Raw genomic sequence first — 23,532 nt, 5'->3', positions numbered from 1 at the left:
CTGTGATGGCCCACAACTTATTTCTGACCTCTGCAGCTTCTTTCAAAGCTTCTCTTTTTATCTTTATGGTTCAAATGAATGTCTGTATCATAGATACTTCCATATGTGATGGGAATTATTTTTATAATAGTTGCTTTATTTACAAATATATATATATATATATATATAGTATGCACAAGATATAGACTATCATCTTTGTAAAAACTTTATATTTCATTTAGTCTGAAGTAGTGGTAAATGTATCCCTGGAGAAAAAAGAAGGATTAAAATATTCCACAATATGAAATTATCCTTATGTAATAAAACTTTCCTTTAACTCTCTAGCTTTTCAACAAGAAACAAAAGTACTTTTTTATTTTTATCCCAAAAGAAATGGAAAATCAATAAATTATTGTCAATGGGGAGGAGATAAGGAAATGTGACTTACATGTCCAAAATATCACTATAACAGTGGTGTGCTAGATACTTTCTTTTACATAAATTATTTGATCACTACAACTATAACTACAATGAGCAGTATTACATTCATTTTCAGGATTAATGAATTATGATATAAGAGTTAAAAATAATTGTCCTAAGGTTGCCTAGAAAGGAAGTAACATAAGAAACTTTAAACCCATATATTTGTTCTGCCTGCAATTCAACTATGCATGTCACTAAACCACAGATGCCAGCAAAATTAAATTTTGAAAGGTATCTAAAATAGAAGACCCCCAAAAAAACTGTTAAATATTTTTGGCATATATGATAGTAGAGAAAAGAAATAATCATTCTGTTTACCTTTGCCTCTGAAGCTTTTTTTTGCTGCTCAGCCTGGAATCCACTTTCACAAAAAGTGAAAACTGCCTCAATAGGATATTTAGGATGAGAGAAGTCATCTCAAGGTCCAACAAGTACAAAAACCAAAACCATCCTAATGAGCTGTATTCAACAAAATGAGTCCTTTCATCTGCTTCAGATTATCCTGGAGTTGTGTTTTCTCTACAATTTTGCTTATTTAGCTGGGCACAGAAGATATTCATTAAGAGGCAGAATTGGCAGTCCCAAATACTTTCTGTCTTGAAGCCTCAAATATACACTGATAATTGGTGTGATAAAGTGAAACCCTCTTGAGAGTTTTTGTGTGGATATTATCACCCTTTGACAATCAAAGAAAAAAATGAAGAGCTAATGCAACGCAGCCCTACTTATACTCATTGAACAATTCAAATGACTTTGCTTTACTCTAAATTTGTTCGTAATCTGCAGCTGAAATTAAATGATATCTACATTTTCTTGCAATTTCCTCAATTGGGGGTAAAGTATTTTCTTCTGTTAAAAAAGGAAGTGAGAGATTATAAAATAATTATACTTTGGCATGATAATTCTTGAATATAAAACATAATTTTCAAGCACAGCAGTCTTACTTGTCTTTTATGCATTGGGGTTGTTTGTGCTATTTCATTTGCTAAAAGAGTGCCACAATTATAAAAGTGTTTGAAAAGCACTCATCTAGTGGAGATTGTGTTACCATCCAAAGTAGGAGTCCAAGTGGCTTAAAAAAAACACCCAAGGAAGTTCAACATGAATGATTTAATCTGTTTATTTTTGAAGAATTTATTTTAATTAGAAATACTCTCAATTTAAGTGATTCCACCTGTCAATACAACAAAACAAAAACTAAAAATTTTCTTTGTGAAAAGATGGTTCATGAAATAATGGTATTAATTCAAGGTGCTAGGTAAAGTGGACACGAACAAAAATATATATGTATAAGGTTTAAACATTAAAGGGAATTTCAGATTACAGCTTTATCAACTGAGTGTAATCTCATAAACTCCAAAGTATATCCATTCTTAAAATCTAAATCATTCCACAGATCCTCCAGGTTTTCATTAAAAAATAAAACTTTATTTCATAACTAAACTTCAGTACTTTGAAAGAAATTCTGTTTCCCCAAGCTAAAACCAAATTAGTATTAATCTAAATTTCAAGATGAATGCTATTTTTTTTCCCAAGGGCCACCTGCTAGGAAAATAGCCATGCTAGGGAAATAGCAAGACAGAGTAAAAGTAATCCATCTCAGAAATTTATAAAATACATTTCAATTCAATCAAAGGACTAAAAACCCAAAACGTATTTGCAAGTACTACTGTATTAAATAGATCTTCATGCTGGCCAGGATAAACAACAAAAACCAAAAAAAAGGGCTCCTGGGTGGTTCAGTGGGTTAAAGCCTCTGCCTTCGGCTCAAGTCATGATCCCAGAGTCCTGGGATTGAGCCCCGCATGGAGCTCTCTGCTTGGTGGGGAGCCTGTTTCCTCCTCCTCCTCTCTCTCTCTCTCTCTCTCTGTGCCTGCCTCTCTGCCTACTTGTGATCTCTCTCCATGTCAAATAAATAAAATCTTAAAAAAAAAAAAACACAAAAAACAAAAACCACCAAAGAAGAGACTAGAGAACTCATAGTTGATACTCATTGTCGCTATCATCTTTGGTGCCAGTCCACCTGAAAGCAATTATGTTAAGGTAGGAAAACTCAAGAGTGTAAGTGCTGAGAACACTACAAAGGTAGGCAATAATTGGAAAAGATTCAGAGTTCCTAACAGCATTACTGAGCCTTAATCCTAGCGTGGATGTTTAGCCGTCTATTCTCTTTCCATGCCACTCTTGATTGTGTATCTTGCTGTGGCCAACAGAAGTGAAAGAACACAAAATATGCTGTGTGAGAAGAAGATTTCATGGAACTTGATGGCTGGTGTGGCCTCCTGTTCCTGCCCTCTTCCAGGGGAACAACACATCCCAGATAAGGGCTACTCCTTCAGGTTAGATGCTGGAGGTTGGAAGACGGTGAACACAGCCAAGCAGGATTGTGGCTACCCACACATCTCCAAGTGAGAAATAAATCTCTGTGGTTGTAAGCCACTGAAAGTTTTGGCTTGTTGGTTACCGCTGCAAATGCTAACTGGAAGGAGGAGTAAAATAACTATCTCACTCAATTAAGCCACTAAGTGTTGGTTACTTGCAGCTGAACACATTCCTAAAGAATGTATCCATAATATGTACATGAGTGAATGATTATCACCTATACATGCATTCTCCGCAGCAACTTACAGTGTGTCTTAACGGACAAAACTTTGTGCCAGAAAGTCATAAAGGTAAAGGCCTCTAGGAAAGGGAAAGCACACAGAGGATAACTTGCAAATGTATGAGGCCTTGCCCGGAGAAGTCCACAGTACGGATACCTGGATAGTTACAGAGCTACAAGGTGCTACAAAGTACTTGAGATGAGTTGTTTAAACAAATGCTACCAATGGGTAATAACATTTTGCTCATTTTAGGAAACCAAATATAGAAGTATCAGGAGTAGATGGTTCTTTTCAAACTTTAAAGCATAATGGAGAAAGATGGAAGAAACTAGAATTCCGAAGGAAAGGATATGCACTGATGTTTTCTTTTCATGCCAAAGAATAATTAGAAGAAAAACTATGATAGCAATATAAGGTGAGTCACTCAGTGGGTTAAAGCCTCTGCCTTCAGCTCAGGTCGTGATCCCAGGATCCTGGGATCGAGCCTGCATCGGGCTCTCTGGTCAGTGGGGAGCCTGCTTCCCTTCCTCCCTCTCTGCCTGCCTCTCTGCCTACTTGTGATCTCTGTCAAATAAATAAATAACACCTTAAAAAAAAAAAAAGAAGCTTTAATTGTTTCCACCACAAAAGTATTCACTGCATTTCCAGTAATTTTTATATAGGGATTTTTCATTTTATAGATTGATGCACTGATTCATGTTTCCTCAATATGTCAGCCTCTTATTCAGTTTCCTTTATATTAGTGTCAATATTCTAGTTGTACTTGAATAGATTAGCTCCCTCTCCAAGTTTCCCCAGACAAGAAATTGTTCCTGTGTGTATCCAGTTGTTCCTGTCAGAAATCTTACACTAGGTCTTGATACTACACTTTTACTTACTAGCCATCTCCCAATATCAATTCAGCAACGAATCCAATAGGTTGTACAAAGCACATCTCAGCTCTAGCCACCTTTTTCCTTTCCACTACCATAATCCTAGCTTGAGACACCTTAAAGTCTTGCCCAGCCTACTGTAAACATCTCCTAATTTACAAAGCCCTACTTCTACTCTGGCCTTCTAATACATTGTAAACATAGCTGCCCAAATGATCACTTAAATATATCAATCAGTTCATAACCACTCTTCCATTTAAACATGCTTCATGACTTTGGATAGGATGTATGATAAAAAAAATCTTACACTTTTAACCTGGTCAATAAATCCTGAGATCATCTGGCTAACAGCTGGCTCACCAGCTTCTTTCCAATCACTCTGCCCTCCAGCACACCATCTCCTCCTGACTTACAGTCTTTGCATATGCCATTTGCTTGGCCTAAAATTTTCCTGATTCCTCCCTTTGCCTGGCTAACTTCTATCATCTTTGAGGTCTTATTTAAATAACAGCTCCTGAGAGATGCTACTTCTCCTGCTCAGACTTTATTATATTCATTCTCAGGACCTTGGTCTTATCCTTCTTAGTTCTTTGCATAACTTGAAATTCTTATATCCCTAGAATAATTATTTAATGTCTGCATACTCTATTAGTGCCATGGAAACAGGGGTCACATTTGTAATCAGCCTTGACTAGAACAGGTTCTGGCACAGAATAAGAGCACAATAAATATCTAGAATGAATTAGTTAATACATAAACATATAAAATTTATCAAATGGAGAAAATTTTGCAGATTCCAATGGATATTTTTTTATTATAAATATTGTTCCAACCATCTGCAGAATGGGAAAAAATATATCAAATATAAAAAAATTCATCTGTTTACAAATCAGAGGAAGGGTTACTGCACTGTATAAGAATAGTAGCAAAGTTCTTGGACTTCCGGGGTACCAAAATATGAGTGTATACTAAATTAAAAATTGAGAAAGTCAAAGTGCTTGAAACCTTAAAATTTTCTCAAGTAGACTGACCTTTGTGTTTTTCAAAAATAACTTTGCTAATTGTTATAATTTTAATCAATCATTAAATAGAATGCATTTTAGTATTAAATTCTAAATAAAGGCATGTTTGAATAATGTCCCATAAATTGGACATCAGGATTTCACCTGCCCTAGAATTTCATTCAGTAAATGAGTGAAAGGTTAACAATACCTCCATCCCCAAATCTTAACACAATACTTTATTTCTTGTTCATAATACGTATTGAATACATGTGTGCAGGAATGACTTTATTTGGTGGTGTTGTTCAGGGACCATGCTGATAGAGGGTACATCATGACACATGCCTCTATAACTGCTATATCAGGAAAAAACAAAGAGCGTACAAGGCCATAAATTCTTCTATTCAAGAGACTCCTCACTTTTTGTTCCTATTGCACTGGCCAAATTAAGACATTTACCATGCCTCACATCAAAGATGAACTGGGAAGTATAATCCTATGATACTGGGTGACTTGGTGGCTCAGTTGGTTAAGTGTCTCCTTTGGATCAGGTCTTGATCCCAGAGTCCTGGGATCAAGCCCCAAGTGGGGTTCCTTGCTTGGTGGGGAGCCTGCTTCTCCCTCTGCCTGTTGGCCCCGTTTGTGTGCTCTATCTCTCTGAAAAATAAATAAATAAGAACTTTTTTAAAAATCCCATGATGGTCTTAGAAAGAAAAGAGAAAAAGAAATCGAAGGGAATACCAAAGGCTACAAGAGTCATTTAGAAAAATTCAGAAGCATAAGTGAAACCATTCATTTGCACAACATGCGCTTTTTCTGCACTATGCTGTGAGCTAGTTTGCCAGGGATGAAAAAAAAAAAAAAATCAAGTAAGCTACTATATAGGTGGTGGTTTTGGAGATAGTCATTCAAGAAAACAGTTACTTAACAATGCTAAGAATGACACATATTCACATATTGAATTATCCTGAAAAGACCAACTACCCACAAAACATATAATTTTTAAAAAGGGGACCATTTTCATTTTAGAAAGCTTAATCAAGGAACTCTAAAGTTTCATTAAACTACATTAACATCCTATATATTTCTCATTCAGACAAGCACTCTAAAAAGAACTGATCAACTTTACAATGATCTTTACCCAGCTAAAGGGTAAATTTCTCACTTGATTCAGATCTAGAAGGAACCACAAAATGCTTCAAGCAGTTCTTCAAGTAGCAGCATAGTTTTTTTGTTATCTTCCTTTTCAGTGCAAATACCAGAAGCTATCATATTGGTTTTTATAATGTGAGCATCAGACTGTAATTCTTGACTCCCAATAAAATATTCTATCTTCTATACCCACTAATAACACTATTATGCCCATTGTTAAGCAATAATATGAGAAATATTAGGTAACATTTAAGACAGAATATTCATCCATACTCCCCGAATCCACGTTCGACTGTCTTTTTCTGCATTCCTGTTTTTCACACATGATCAAATAAAAAGAAATTCTATCAGGAAAAAGGGGAAGAAGATTAAGAACACATTACATTCTTAAAATTATGGATAATTTTACACATGCAAAGAAGACATGCACCCTCGAGGCTTGTGGCTGTCCTGGCCCCATGCAGAGCCAAAAAGAGTGCCAAGGGCATCCTCAAGACTGATCGCAGAGAGTTATTCTGTTAGCAGTCACTGTTCTACCATGTCTTCAGGGCTGAATTTATGTTAATTTTTAAATATTAGAGAAAGTATATACCTTATAACTGCTACAGAAAACAAGTGCCCTTGGCCCACTCAGAAGACAAGTGCCCTTGTAGATTAGACAGGGATCTACCAAAAGTGTACCTGGAACTAAGAGCTTGACATATATACCATTATATTTAGGAAAAACAGACATTAAACATTGCTTATACAAAGATTGTTCTAACTTTTTTAGACCACCAGCACATTTTAGACTTCAAGAGAAATGATCCTCAATTACCATCTCCCTAGTTTTTCCAACATACTTTCATAAATGAGCATGTACCTTATGCCAGTACAGAATGTGATCCTGTTAATCTATATTAACTATTAATAAATACTGTTTTTTTTGTGATTTTTACATAGAAAATGGATGTGTGTTGCAGTTCTGCTAGTTTCTTCTTGTTTCAAAGTGCAAAGACACCTCACCTTTGCACCTCTCCTCCTTTGTTCATATCCTACGTTAATGTCTACTGTTTTTTAGTTTCGGCAGCTTGTTTATTGTCTGCATCAAGCAAATCTTAGCTATGTTGAAGTGGAAAAAGCAAGAAAGCAGGTTAAGTAAGCAAGTAAGGAAGCAAACACAAACAAGCATACTCCTTGTATACACGTCTAAATAACATCTCTTTAATAAAGTTAGATACTTGGAAAGATAAAACGGTATTATTATGGAGGCAATTCAAATCCTCGACTGGTGAAGGTTGACATCTTGTCTTATCTTTAACACCAAGTTTTAGGACATTCAGATTTTGTCATGTAAAATGGTGTGTGGGATTATATTCACAGATACAGAAATATGTTCCGTTCTATCACACCCACGAGTCCCAGAACAGTACACTGAAAGCTGGCATGAATAAGAACTATTCTACAAATGAAAAGCATAGCTAATGTGCTGATATGTAATGCACTAATTTAGTCATCATGGTTTTTCTGCAATTTTAAACATCATTGCGGCACTAAAAAGTTCTAATCTGTCTTTTAAAGAGGGTCCTTAGATGTGAAGTATGTAGGTATATCTTGTTAAATCAATACTTTAGTTTGTAAATATTTCTCTATGTCATTGCTTATGAACCAAAGGCATATTTTAAGAGATGTAGATCATAATTTCCAAGGTGTTTTATTATCTTTGCAAATACGTTTTGGCAGTAAGTTAAAAAAAAAAAAAAAAAATCCTGCCCTAAATTTCCCAGTAAGCAAACTTCTTGATAAAGTAGACTCAGAATTTTAGCATTAGAAAAAAATTAAGTGAGAAGTATTTATTTCAAATTTGTTTCATGAAAGAGAATTAAGCCATAAGAGTTATATAAATAGCTATTTAACAGTAAGAGGGAACTTGTTATTTCAAAGGACACTTCAAAATGTAATTTTGTAATGCAAAAATATTCACAGAAATGAATATGCTTCACAAATTCCTATTGTATTACATTTTGTTTTCTTGACTAAAATTTTTTCTTATCAAAATCTAAGACAATATTATATAGAAAGTCCTAACCTCCATTCAAATCATTCTTATTTTTTGGTAAGAAACCTCAGTGATTGATCCTTAATGAAATTAGCAAATTTAGGAGTAAATCATTTTTGTAAAATGAATTAAAAAAAAAAATTTCTTCATTATCCAACACTAATTTAGTGGGTATTACATTAAAAAGATCAATAATTTAAAAGAACACTTTAATTTTCATTAAAAAGGACATAGCATCCAAATTTAGAATGGTTTAATATGAGTGAAATTTATTCCATATTTCTTAAATAAAGGTATCTTTAAAAAGTAAAATAGCTAATAGACATGAAATTTATAGTATTAAACTGCTTAGACAGTCAAATCAAAATGGTAAGATAAGATGATCATCCAAAACACATAGCCCAAAATTCAGGCCAAAAATGACATGAGAAAGAGATGCATTTTGGACAGGGTCATCATATTGGCTGGTTTCATTAACTGGATTTATTTGGGCTAAGCTTCTTTTCCCTATTTCCTTTTTCTCAAATGTAAAGGACTCCAATTGTTCCAAGAGTGTGATTTTTTACTGGCAGAGGTTGGGAGCCAAGAGATCTGGTTCTATTTCTATTTCTCTCACTAACAGCTATGTGCCCTTGAGCAAGAAAACAAACTTAGCAGGGCTCAGTTTCCTCTTTCGTAAAATAGGACCAACTAGAGACCTTGCTATCTCTAAAGTGTTATGAACTCATGAAATAAGATTATAGTTCTCTGTGTGTGTGTCTGCGTGTGTGCATGTGTCTGTGTGTGTTGCAAAATGGAGCAATTATAGCTGTATGTGTATGTGTGTGGTATGCCAATGTTCAATATGGTATTACCCTAAGGACATTGCTAATATTTAACAATCACTCAAAGTTTAAATAGGTATTTGATTTAATTACAATAGCTTTTATAATTGTCTTAAGAAATTAATCACACTTGAAGTAAGGAAGAAAATTTTTTCATGTCTTGAATTACACTGACTCAGAATAACACCAGAGTAAATATCCAATATGGTATCAGTGCTCAGAATACGTATTCTGAGGGGCATCTTCATCCCACACGACTCTGTAAAATGCCCATTTGTGAAAAGAGCTACAATGTTGAATATATTCACTGCAGAATACTCAAGAAGCTACTACTCAAGAAATCTAATTATTTTCACTTTGAAATAATTTTAGTTGCACTGTCACCTTAATTTTTTAAATTCACCTGACACATTTTAGGTTTATGTCCACTACTCTTCTTTTTGGTGCAACACAGTCTTCATAACAGTTAAGCACTATCTTAGGAAAGTTTATTTCTTGCCTTGCTACTACCAAAAAATTTGATAATGCAGCCAGACATCTATAGGACATTTTGCCACTACACAAAATTATCTTTATCTCTTTCAATATGATAATAGTATTTAAAAAATTGTAATTTTTCTTGGTGAGGTAAGCCAAACAGCTCATTTTCAACTGTTTTTCTCACCATTTCCTCTGCAAGGACTGTGTTTCACCATACCACCTGTGAAAATTTCCTCTCGCCCTGTGAAAATTTCCCAATGATACTGATAGTACTTATACTACCAGTATTTTTCTCTTTAGGTCAGCTACCCCTTTTCCATAATTGAATTGAAACTTATAATGTCTCACGTGTTTACCTCTTGGATAACACAAATTCAATTATCTCTAACTGAACTCACACACACACACACACACACACGTTCTACAATTCCCTTGTTCTTTAACAAATTTGTTATGCTACGACTTTGGGCATGGTATCACTATCTTCTGATGTTAAATATGCTCTCCATCTTACTGAACTTCAGATAGGGCAAAAATACCCTGGCACAACTGAAGAAACCACATCTTTAAGAAGAAAGTAAATGAGTTCCTTTTAACAATGTAAGCATTTACTCTATTGTTAAAATATTTAAACAGATCATGTTAATGCTAACATAAATTCCAATACTTCATCTGTGGTAACTGCAATTGCCTCCATGTGTATTAAAGTAAAATAATAATTTTGTATAGATTTTAAGTAATTTATCAAGCAGTGAACAATGTAATGAAAATGAGTATATGCAGGAAATCCTTCGGGTTATTAAATTTATTTAATATTTTTTCCATGTGTCATTGAATAATAAATGATAATTTTCTATTATGGTTAATAATTTAAATAGCACATACCTCTCCAGGGGATTATATATCAAATATATCATCACAGTTTCAAAGTAGAGATGACAGCTCTTGACTTAAAACTTGCTTTATTGAAAACTTCCTTAATGTACATTTATATGACAGATTCTAATAGCTTATTAAATGTTTCTGTCATGAATTAATTATCAGGAAGATAAGCAGCAGATCTTCTGTACCATATTAAATTGTGGTCAAAAGTAATATAGTGCTTTATCACCAAATATGTAAATATCTTTGAAAAGCTTTTTCAAAATATTAAATTTTCTTTATTTACTAGGAATAACTCTATGATCTATAGATTTCAGTCATTTAACAAGTGTTGATTTATGTTTATGAGGGAGAGAGCATAGTATGAAGAAAAAGGTATAGAGGCCAAATCTACATACAAAGCTCTATTACTTTCTAGCTGTGTGATGTGGACTTGTCATTTCTGTCACTGAACCTTAATTCTGTAATCTTTCAAATGGTGATAATAATGCATTATATGACTATTTTGAAGTAAAGCATCTGAATTATGATAGGTGTTTAATAATTGGTAACTGCTATTATAATTATGATTATAGTTCATGCACTATGTTAAGGGAAGCAAGATGACAAAGAATGGCTTCTGATCGCAAAAGCTCATGGATTTCTGAGCATAATCACTTAATTCCAAGATAGGAAATAGATATGTTTAACTTTCAATGGCACACCTTAAAAATATACTATGCCATCACAATATACAACACCTCCCACACAAACATTACTATAGAAAAACTGATTTGTATCAAAAAGTTTATGTCCCACTCCTCTAAAGTATTTCCAAATCATTCCTCATGCACCACTTTGTCGTCTTATTGGCTATGCACTAGAATTATAAATCAGAGATTATTACTACCTCAATTTTATAGCATTAAAAGCGACTAATTATATTACCAAAGATCGATGTTTATTCTAGAAGTAAGAAAACTAGTTTTCTAAGGTTTTCTTACTCCTCTTTCACTACTTCAGGATAACTCACTAGAGCAGTTTCTATAAAATATGACTATTTGTAATGATTCAAACCTGATTAACCAAACATGCCTAAAAACTACATAAAGGAAAATTATTATTGATTTGGGGTCATTCTCTTCCAAACACTGTTGATTTACAGTGCCACTTTTGAGTCTTCCTTGACAGTTCACAATTCAGTATTTTAACAAACATGCAGAAACTACCATCTTTGCCTCCCCTGTCTGCTTTTGTGTGTCCTCAGAATAGAATTTAATTGTTATACTATATGGTCAAATTGTCATTTTAATATTAAAATTCAATTTTTTAAAATCCTGAGGTACTAAAACCTCTCCATTAAGTAGTGATGTGGCCCTAGTTTTAAGAGATGGAACATAAAAAAAAAAAAAAAAGACTTCAGGGTTCTCAGAAGATCCTAGAGTCATCTCCAAGTAATTTCCTTGGAAATATGAACTACTTAATGGCCATTTGGCTTGGCACAAACTAAAGGTCTGTTCTGTGTCACAGATTTGAATTAATGATCTTCCTGGGGACATAGCAAATTCACATGACTGACTAGAGTGGCCCAAAAAAGAATATGGGTAGTACTCTACAAAGCAGTCATTGTTACTGGAGAGAACAAATTTCCAAATAATGTCTTTTATTGATGGTGTGATTGCTACAGCTGTTATACTCAATGGATAGCATATATTTTTTAAATGAAGAATTTTCTGAAAATTATAAAATAATTTATTGAAAGAAGAAAATGTAAGAGGAATCCAGAAATAATTCAAGTGGTAATTCACCAATAGTTAGTCTTTGTGTATTCTATTAATTTGGATATGGAATGAAGTTGTAATGTCATGGAATGTGTGATCCATTCTTTTGTTAAGACCATAGTCATCCTATGATGTAATTTTGATACATCAATTATCAAGTTATCAGTCAAGTTAAAATGTAACTTATCTTCAAATTTTTAAAGGTTTTAAGTCATGATTAAAGAGACCAAGTTTTTATATCAATATTACCATGCACTATGAACTGCAAATAAGAGAGAACTAAGCAATACCCCTCATATGGGTAAGACAGTTTTTTAATGACGTTCATAAATGATAAAAATTCATAGTATATTTATGTGTATCTTCACAATTTTTTTTAATTCCAAAAGCAAACAAAAATTTAGACACACAAAAACTTTAAGCTATGTTCTGTATTTTATAAAGGAAGCAGAAAAATTAAAAGGACTTTGTAGGAATACTTCACTTTTGTAGGAATACTTCCTACAAAAGTAAGTATTATAAGATTTTAATTAAGAAAATTTTAATGCCAGCCTAAAGCAGTGCTGAAATTCTGAATAAAACATGGCTACTGTAACTGGACCAGGTTTCTTTCTTTAAGAAGTTGTTTCTAATTCTGAAGCTGCATATGTGCAGGTACACGTGATGGAGAATAGAAGGGTTGCCATGGTAAGTACACATCTTTTCTTGGACGGTGAAGTATAAAAAAATATGTATAAAGAACTCTCACTTCATAATATGTCATGGAAATTGACTCTGCTTTCCCTACCACCACATATTATATGATGCAATGCAGTATAGTACAGAAATAGCCCGCATTTTAAAAACTTCAACCCATTAAGATGGCTTATAAAACACGGAGCGAAAAAGGAAATAAGAAATCTCCAGGTCAGGTAACTCTATTTAAATGGTGGGTCTAGAACAAGTTCTACTTCCATTAAATTAATAAATAATCACACCTCGGGACTATTTCACAAGCCTGCAGACATCTCCCCTGGAGTCCAAGTGCAAATACTGCTACCCACTCATTTCAATATACTTTAGCCCTACGGACTCTTATTTTCAAGGGAAAATAAAAGCATTCTAACATCCCTACTTTCTCATCCTTGCCCAGGTGCGATTAATGATTTTCAGGAAGCAGGGATTTGACCTCGTCTACTGTCTTTTGCAAAAAGATCTTGGGCTGATTTTCCTGGAGTCGGTGAAGTCAGCTCGACGCCTGGATGGAGGCGTGACACGGGCTGGGGAGGTAGAGAATCTGTTGCGAATAGCAGCAGGTTCTGAGGCGCTGGAGAACCCACGTGTGCCGGGGCTGAAGAACTTTTCTGCCACGTCTCCCGGAAGGAATGCCTCACTTTTAAATAGGGGACTAGCTGGGGCGAGGGGTGGGACGGGAAGTGGGCGGTAAAAATGGAGAAGTGGGCGGCAGAGAAGGTTCAAACCCTTCATAGGTACGTGTCTACCTGTGCTCTTCTACCTTATATTCTCGCCCCTGGTCAACTTTATTATTTTTCCCTCTAATTGGAGGACTTAAGCGACCGGATGCTGAGCATCACATAGGCTCAGCCTGGAACAAAGAAAATCCAGTTCCTAATACTGTCTCTCTCCCGTCGGAGAGATCACGTGTCCTGCTTTCGCTGGAATGCACTCTTCTCGCCCACGCTATAAAATCTCTATTGTGCTTAGAAATTTTGCCAAGGTTAAAATGTGATCACATACGAATTGTTTTTCATTTATCAAGACCGCCACATTTCATCGTAGACAGGTACACATATTTACGTACTGACCCAGTTACCACGGCAGGTAAACTCGATGTGTTTAAAGTGTGGTGGGAAAGTAATCAGAAAGAGCAGGTGGAGGACCTTTATGCCTCCCTGACCATCCCCCCGCCCCCCCCCCCACACACACACCCTGCATCATTTCTAATCCCTTTTGAAGGAGAACTTCGAAAGGAACGTGGGAGTCGCAGATGGTTCCATTCTGAAGCCGATTCCCGGGAGTTGTGAAAGTGACCCCTTCCCTTTTCTGCCTGGCGCTGCGCCCTTTCGCCCAGCCCGCTCGCTTTGTGACTTGGTGGGGAGGAGACAGTGAGGGAGAGGGCGGAGGCGGGTCCTTTATTCAGCCCTGATGGCCAAGAAGTAGTATAATGAAGCAGTTTTGCAGCCATCGCCGTTATGAAGTCACACTATTTTTAAAGGCATTTTGTTCAACCCTTATCCCCTCACCCGCATTCCTGACTCGGCAAACAGTAAGACTAGAGACCTTCGGGAACCAATCTAATTGTCCGTGAGCCAGGATGCCATGATTACCGTAATGTTAATGTGCTTCCCTCTCTCTTTCATCTTAGGATCCGAAACTAGTCCTGCATCCTTAATGAGTCTAAGAGAAGGATCACAAGATGCTGAAGGGGGCCCAGCTCTGGGACTGGGAATAGTGCAGGTTCACCAGCTTCGCCTTGCAACACAAAGGAGATGTGTGGGCAGGAGTTGTCTGGTTTAGGGGGAGAGAGGTATCGTTCTCCCTGACTCTCTGGAAAAGCTTTCACTCCATTGCTCCCCCACTTCTTTCTGTCCTCCAATCTGTCATACTCCTCTTCTCCTCCATTCCCCAAACCCCACCCTTTCCCTTCAATCCCCAAGGCATAAAGATCTTCTAATTGCATTTTCCAAACAAACGGACATCAAACAGTAATGCTACACCGTCCAAGATAAAGGAACAAATGCGACCTGCCACAAGTGTGTGTGTGTGTGTGTGTGTGTGTGTGTGCGCGCGCGGTGTGTGTGTGAAACAGAGAAAGATAGCGAGAGACGATCAAATGGGAGCTTCATCCTCCAGATACCTCTGAGAAAAAGCTCACTGAAGATACCCAAGATAATAAAGAGGAGCTAAGACTACCTCGGCTAGATCAATGGTCCCAGTACCGGCGCCCAGCACTCGCTCTTTACCTTTCCTTTTCGCAGTATGTAACCCTTTAGGGTCTCCCGCCAGCCCAGGCCACTCGGTGCTCCCATGCACCCACACAGCTAGCACCCATTTCCAAATGCTCCGCAACCTACCACATCCCCGCCGCCTCCGCGGGCCACCTCGCGAGCAGCTGAAGGCTCTTGTCCTCCCACCCCCGCCCCCCTCCCCGCGGGCGCTTGTGTCCCACACCTCGGGCGCTCACTGTCACCGAAGCCACAAACGGCGACCACCACCCCCCCCCCCCCGCAACCTCCCTCCCCGACACGAAGCAAGAGTGTGCTACTCACATCGCCGGGAGAAACTGCCCATGAGGTTTTGGAGAGAGTGAATCGTGCAGCTGCCAACGCTTATTCCTTAAAGTGTTCGGGGGTCCGCAGTGGAGTGGGCACGAGGGTCCTCGCAGGAAGAGAGGAGGGGTGGAGTAGGTGGAAGAAGACCAGGAGAAAGGGGATTCCAGGCAGGTGCCGCGTTAGACCATGATGCTGCTGCCCTTCAGGTGGACCGCTGGAGAGGTTCCGGCGGGAAGCGGTCGAGGGGAAGCCCAAAGCGCTGCCCGGGAAGGCAGGAGCGCATTCACTCCCTTGCCTCCGCCTGCCCTGCGCGCCGCGCTAGCGACCGCAGCGGCGGCGGCGGCGGCGGTGGCGGAGGCGAAGCTCCTTCCCCACCCCCAAAAGGCTCCACAGACAATAAATTCCAGGCGGAGAAAAGACGAGCAGAAAAGGCGAATCTTGCACCCAACTCTAACACACCCTGCCTGCTGCTGGGCGAGAATCCCCGGGGACCCGGCGCAGCCGCGGCTCTGAAGAGCCAAGCGCTCCAGGGTCTGCAGGCGACGGCGGCGGTCTTTGTAGGTGGCTGCAGGTCCCTTCGGCGAGAACCCGCTGCCCAGGGACTGGGTGTCGGTGGCTTCAAGCCCAGGGTTCGCCCGGAGTGGGGGTCCTCCTGCGTGCAGTGGCTCGACGCACAGGTGCCAGGCTTGGCAGGCGAGGAGACGCTGCTCGTGGCTCTTGGCTGTGTCTCCCCGCTCTCCCCGCCCCCTCTCTTTTTTCCCACCCCCTTTTCCGACGACACCAGCTGCAGCTGCTTCAAAGTGTGAAAAATGTCAAGGAGATTTTCCAGCGATAAGAGGGGGTGCCCACTTTCACAGCCCTCGGCCCCTTTTTGAGATCCTCCCCTGCCTCTCTGACCTCTACTTGGGCTCCCCCAAATTGTGAGAAGAAAAATCCCAGTCCGGCAGAGAACTGAAATGCTCGCCTCCTCCGGGCTTGGTCACAAGCTGCTTTTAGAGAACGGGACAAAAGGCCGAGCTCTCTGGGTTCCTTTCGTCGCCCACGATGCTCCAGGCAGGTGCTCGAGGCACCGTGCCTGGCAGCGCTCCGCCACCGGCTCCTCCTGCTGCCGGACCGGCCCGTGGCGCTGGAGTGGCGCGGCGCGGCGTCCTGCAGCGCGGGCGACTCCGCGGCTGTAGCGGCTCCGGGCCTCTGCGCCTCCCGGAGCGCCCCTGCACCCGCACCAGCTCAGTGACGCTGCGCTCGTGGCTCCGCAGGCTGCTGCTCCTGCTATCTCAGCAAAGAGGCGGCCGGGAGCGCCTCCTCGGGGTTTCCTCCCCCGCCCGCCTTTCCTGCTGCAGGTTGTTGGCTGCCAAGGAGAAAAGTCTCTGCTTGCGGGTCGGTCACTTCGTATCAGTCAAGCCAGTGACCTTTGTGCCTGCTCTGACATTCCCTTCTCCTTCTGGGGCCGCGGATGCTAGCCTGAGAGTGCGCAAAAAGAGAAGGGGTTTCCCAACTACCCTTCATGGTTTCACCGCCACTCCTCTTGCTGTGAACACACACTCTCACTCACACACACTCATATGCTCTTTTACATAAAGGCACACAGAGACACTTTATTCTCACACACTTCTCTTCAAACTCTTATAAGCAGCAATATGTTAAACATATAGATGAAGCTAGTACTACATTTAGACTTTTCTTTTATTCTCAACACCCATCTGATAAATTCTTTCTTTGACACTGGATTTATTGTGTTGGAATCATTCTTTTGTGAAATATAGGCGATAGGATTTGTTTGTTTGTTTCCTCCTTATGGAAGAGAAAGAATCTCCCTTTCCTTATACAGTCAGACCACACGGCATTCAGTTGCCACTCTGGGTGGGTGTAAACTCACAGCCTGCTAAAAAGAAAATGCACTTGCTTATATTCTTAGATTTGCAATGCTAAAATCTTCAAGGTCAAAAACGTTTCTGACTGCTAGGGATTATCTAGGAAGAGATTTTGCAGATTACAGATTTAATCTGCATAGCGCCAAGAATGAGGATTATTTCCCACATTACCTGGGGCACGAAGATGGGCTAACTTATAAGGACAACTTCGCATTATTTCGTATCATTTGCATGTGGAAAGGAAAATATATTTTAAAAAGTCTTATCGTTTTTACAATGTATTATAAAACACCACGGGTGGGGGCGGGGGACTGTCCCGAAATGGCAAGGAGATTAAAAAGAAATTGTTATAGTGATAGATTTTTGAGCTGACCTCTGTGGAGCTCTGTTTTTGTTTTTGTTTTTTCTTTTTTTCCAATAGTTTTGTCCTTGCAAATATATTATCACATCTCAGTGTCTCAGCTCGATGGAGTGAGATGAAAAATTTTAGGTACTGATTGAAAATATAAAAAACTAACCTCACACAACAATTATACAATTGTAGCAATATTTTATAAACTTCAGTTCTTTTAAATAAGTTTACATAGAATTTTCACTTTTTTAAAACTACCTGGTGGATAATGTTATCTACACTTATAGGAAGGGCACAAACGTTCAACCAGAAAGGTACCCAGCTGCCTTGTATTTTAACTCAGAATTTCTTATTTTAACTCCAGGATTCATTTCCTCGTATCAAAATATTTGAGAAAAGGTCTTCTACTTAAAATCATAATTAATTATGAGTAACTGCAGATCCTTACAAACAGGCAACATACCTATCAATGAAGTCACCTCACATGTGTTAAATGGAACTGTTTTCCTAACTCACTACAAACTTGTGAGGAAATGCCTTTCCAATGGGGAGAGATATTTTTTGCAACTCCAAATTAAAAATTGATGATGTTCTTATAATACATTTCAAAATATATGTCCTCCTTTTCCCTTTATTTTATGTTAGAACCTTGATTTCAGGTCATAAATACTCAAATAGATAAAAGATTTAAACTATGTACAGATGTGATGTAGTGCCTACGATTTTTAACAACATGATTTTAGCATTTAAAAAAAAGGAAACGAAGGAAGTAGAATATTTTCTGTAGAATAGGCTTTGGATACAATGGTCCATTTTTTTTTCCCCCTAAGATTCATGAATCTGGAACAAAATGTGGCTACCTTCACTATTTAAACAATGAGGCATACTGAAGAGATTTCAATGCTTTCATAGAATTATGGAACTATTGAAATGCAAATGCAGATGCTGTCTTTAAACTCCAAGTTGCCCTGTCATCAACCCTCTGGAAATGCAGATGACTGTCTGAAAATTGGAGAAAGAGAAATGAATATCCTCAAGCTGTCATTCAAGCAGAGGTCTAACACTAAAAATAGCAAAACTTTAAAAGTTAGACCAAGGAAGTTTTAACAGATTAGCTGTTCAGATTACGTCTATGGATTGCTAGACATTATTACTCTCCATAAAATTTTGTAAATTGTTCATCAATGCTTTTGACCCACACTAATACAATTATTGAAATGATCATCTATTCCCAAGTCTAAATTACTTGAAAATAAAAGACATGTGGTGATATTAAACAATCAGATGCTAACTATCTTCCTAATGTTTCTCTTTGGAGGCCTGAAATGTCACCCTGTCTTAAATATTTCCTCTCTGGCAATTCCTGATTAAAGTAAATTTACTTAGGGAAAGCAGAGCACTTTTTGCTTTACCAACTGTTAATATCTCAGATACTGGTTAGAGACTGGTCCTTGGGGAAATAGAAAAACATTGTTAAAATTTGATGTATGGAAATACAGATCTGAAAAGCTCATTGCTGGTAGAGTTTGGTAGGACAGGATCTTTATCAGTGGGGTACTAGAAGGGTAGGGGATGCTGCATTGTTGTGGTCAATCTTTGAAAAGCCTGGAGAACCTCTGAATAGGAAGTAGGAATCATTAAGATTCTTTCTCTTAGAATTTGTTAGATGGCCTTTACTGTGAAACTAATTTCTCAGATTAACAACCTGTCTAGCTGAAGAGAATGCTTCTTTATTGTGTTTTTAATTTATCTGGATTTTTTTTTAATTTTTAAACCTTAATTTGCACACTTAAGATATACAAAATACAATGAACACCAATGTACTCACTACACACCTTAAGAAGGAAAGATTGAAGTTTCCTCTCCCACTCTTCTATTTCTGCTCCCCTCATCCCACAGAGGTAATCTCATTCTTTAATTGTGTGTTAATTAATTAATATGTCATTATTTAACTAATTTCATGCACTTTACTGCCAACAATATTTTTGCATTGCTTTGGAAATTTAACCCTTACACAAATGATATAATGGAATATGTATTCTTCTGCAACTTGCTTATGATTTTTAAAAACACATAATGTATCTAAGACTAATTGATATTCATGTGTGTCACTCTGGTTCACTAATTTTTACTGTTGCATGATAGTAGATTGTATGAATTTATCATCTTCACATTCTGATGACAAGTTTTGCTTTTATAATAATGCTGTTGTGAAAGTGTTTGTATCTTTTTATGTATGAGTATAAAAGTTTTTCCAGTCGATATACCACTTGGGAGTAGATTTCTTGGGTTGTAGAATATATTCGATATTAAATTGTTTTCAGTTTACATTTCATTTGAACCATATCTTGGCAGTTCTTGGAATTATCAGACATTTCATCTTGCCCAATCTTAGAAATATGAAATGGTATTTCATTATGGCTTAAATGCATAATTCTCTGGTTACTTATGAGATTATCTTTTAATAAGTTTATTGATAATTCACATTTCTGATATGAATTTCTTGGTTTATATATATTTCACTCATTTTTCAATTTGGGTTTTCTTAGGTGTGTGTGTCCTGTATTATAATCCTTTGTCACTTATTTTTTATCTTTAGTTTTCACTGTTAATATGGTGTTTTTATGAAAAGAAGTTTTAATTTAATATAATCAACTTTATCAGTACTTTCCTTTATGATATGTGCTTTGCTTTTATTTAAAAAGAAAAAAAAACCTTTGCTATCCCAACATTAAAAATATATTTTCCTCTATTTATTCTAAAACTTTTTTAATTTTAATTTTTTACATTTCAGACTTCAAAGATTCTGAAATTATGCATATGGTGTGAGGTAAGGGATCAATTTTTGTTTGTTTCCATTTTTTTTCCTCATAAAAATCTGATGCCTCCTTTGTCATATGCCAGCTCATTGGTCAATTTTTGGCCTATGCATTTTGTTTCCCCTGTCTTGTTAATACTGTCTCAACTGGAAACTGCTCTAAATTCCTTCAATGCTTTTATATAGGAAGAACATGGCATTTCATCTTGTTCTTCAAAATGTCTTTGAGTTTTCTTCAACCCTTCTCTTTGGGCTATTGATTTGTAAGCATGGTGTGGATCCATGATAGTTTCTTTAATTTTTTTCACACCACAGATCTCTTGAAAACAGACTGTGAAAGCATAAGACCTTGCTCTGTCTAGTACTATATCAAATTGGCAATTCTCTCTCTCAAGCAGTTCCAACTAAATTTATCATGCCAGTACTCTAACAGGAAGGTTATCTTAGATAAAATATGAGTAAAAAGACAAGCTAACAGGAATGAAATATCTTTTTTCAAAAGTAATGCATATGAGTTCACTAACAATTATAGTGTAAAAACTTCATAAGAACTTTGCTATCTCTAAGTAGGTTCATATCTATATAAAAAATTTACAATACAGTTTTCATTCTAACATTAATATGTGTTGTTAAAGTATCCTACAGGTCTTTCTGATTCTAAAATTGCAGTATCCTATGTTCTTAAATTTTAATATAGTACATTATTATTAACTTGAAGAGAAAAGAATTCTAAAAAAATAACAAGTAGGAAATTGATGTTTTTTTCTAGCAAAGTTTTTTTTAAATCTTTTTAAAGCTTTTATTTATTTATTTATTTGACAGATAGAGAGTATAGCCAAGGGGAGCAGCAAAGGGAGACAGAGAAGCAGATTCCCCACTAAGCAGGGAGCACTGTAGGGGACTGGATCCCAAGACGCTGGGATCATGACCTGAGCTGAAGGCAGATGTTTAACCAACAGAGCCACCCACGTGCCCCACAAAGTTTTTTTTTTTCTTTAATACAACTATAAACTACCAAAGAACTTCCAGTGATTTGCAAATATATTAATTCAAACTGCATAATTAACTCGAGTTCAGAAGATTGCGTAAACACTCAATCCAGAACATATGCAACACTCAACTTCCCTTAGATAACATAACACTTTAATCTAACAATCTGTTCATTGTTAATATTAATTTTTTTCTATACTAAATCGATCAGTATAGAAACACCAATTATCTTTCCTTAGAAGTTAGGACAATGGGGCACCTGGGTGGCTCAGTGGGTTAAAATCTCTGCCTTCCGCTCAGGTCATGATCCCAGCATCCTGGGATCAAGACCCACACTAGTCTCTCTGCTCGGTGTGGAGCCTGCTTCCCCCTCTGTCTCTGCCTGACTCTCTGACTACTTATGATCTCTGTCTGTCAAAAAAAAAAAAAAATTAGGGCAAAATAATATTTATTGCTTTTTTTCTGCTTTGTTCTTTGTCATAACTTCAGATGGATAACTGAAAAATTAGCTACCATTAAAGTCTTCCAAGTTTTACTTTTTCAAATAACTGCTAGAATAGTGCCTTGTTATGGTTGTTATTATGCAGTCATATTGGTCCATCTATAATTGCTTTCTTCTTTAACACAAGTCTTGGACTTCAACTATAGTATCATGAATTTGCTTTGGTCCAGAAAAATAATTCCTAGGAAAGAATATCTTTCCATTCAATGATGAGAGAATAGACATAGCCATAAGAATATTATGAGTATATTTTTTCAATATTTAAGATAACCCTTAAATATAGATGGAAATGATGAAGGTAAATACAAATAGGATTAAATCCTAATTTAATTATGGCAAGTTATACTGAACTGTGATAACTCTGATAGTTTTGTATAACAAGTTTTTTCCTTTTTCATTCTGCACAATCTTGTCAGTCTATTTGCCTGAGAGAATAGTCAAATGATGATGCCAAACAATTTGATGAGTTTATTAAATTACTTGTTTTTAGTAAAAGCAGCATGATGGTTTAGATATCTTACGTAGTCAGGAGCCCAGGACTTTTTGGTTAGATTTCACTATTTTGCTTACTTCAAAGCCAAAGAAATGTCTTTCGGTATATAAATCATCCTGGAACATGGTATGCTTAAGAATGGTGATATTTAGCATGGAATTTAATCAAAGTTCAAGGTAGAGACTTGATACTATTGATTAATAAGATTGACTTCCTATTACCAGATTCCCTCCCTTCCTTCCTTTCTTTCTTTCTTTCTTTCTTTCTTTCTTTCTTTCTTTCTTTCTTTCTTCCTTTTAACATTAATTTTATTTTTTTGACAGAGAGAACAAGAAACCACAGACAGGAGGAACAGCAGAGGTAGAGGGAGAAGCTGTCTCCCCACTTAACAGGAAGCCTTTTGCCTATGACCAGGCTCAGTCCCAGGTCCCTGGGATGATGATCTGAGCCAAAGGCAGATGCATAACTGACTAAGCCGCTCAGGTGTCTCTAATTTTATTTCTTTAAAACATCTCTACTTTATCACCAGAAAAGAATAGTGTTTGTTGAACATGAAACAAGTAGAGATTTATTGAGATTCAGGGTAACATTTTATTTCAGTGAATTTTTCTCTCCAATAGTTTTCAGCTGATATCTTATAATCTATAGCTATGAAAACCCCAAATTCCAATATTTTATGTTAAATGAAAATCTTTTTTACATCTCACTCTTCGATAATAAGTTAGCTAGTATACAATTCAAAGTTGTTATTATTTCTCAGTATTTTGAAGATACTGTTCCATGGGTTTTGGCGTTCATTGTTGCTGTTGAAATATTTGCCCTCAGTTTAATTGCCGTTTCTTTGTAGCCAATCATTTCTTTCATTGCTGTTATTGTTAGATATTTCCTGTCTGTGAGTACTGATGTTTTTAGGAATGATTTGATTCTTTTTATTTCCTAATTTTTATCTGATTTTATTTCCTTTATTTCTTTTTATGCTGCTAGGAATTAAAAATTCATTTTGGGGAAAAATAATTAAGCCTTTATCTCTTTACATATTATCTCTCCCTCATTCACTGTATTGTCCCCTTATTTTATCTACCAAGTCTCTTAACCACTTTTTAACATTTTTCTCCTTTTGTGTCTCTGTGCTACATTTTATGGAAACTTGTGTGCTTTAT

The 23,532-nt window shown here is 37.1% G+C and overlaps 1 protein-coding gene across 4 annotated transcripts in view; it reads right to left on the bottom strand.

The window, feature by feature from the left end:
- LRRC7 (leucine rich repeat containing 7) overlaps window positions 1-16,732 on the bottom strand; it is a 573,404-nt gene extending 556,672 nt beyond the window's left edge. For 2 of the 4 annotated variants that reach the window (XM_059138595.1, XM_059138594.1), the window contains exon 1: window positions 15,344-15,447. In XM_059138595.1, coding sequence (XP_058994578.1) covers window positions 15,344-15,345 — 2 coding nt within the window. In that variant the 5' untranslated portion in view covers window positions 15,346-15,447. Of the gene's footprint in view, window positions 1-15,343 lie in introns of all 4 variants that reach the window. The other 2 variants (XM_059138593.1, XM_059138591.1) reach the window with 2 other exon arrangements.
- Window positions 16,733-23,532: the final 6,800 nt, after the last annotated feature.

Source organism: Mustela lutreola, chromosome 10 (assembly GCF_030435805.1).
Source record: "Mustela lutreola isolate mMusLut2 chromosome 10, mMusLut2.pri, whole genome shotgun sequence".
Classification (NCBI taxonomy): domain Eukaryota; kingdom Metazoa; phylum Chordata; class Mammalia; order Carnivora; family Mustelidae; genus Mustela; species Mustela lutreola.
Note: the sequence above shows the minus strand (reverse complement) of the source record. Positions and strands in the feature narration are given on the sequence as shown.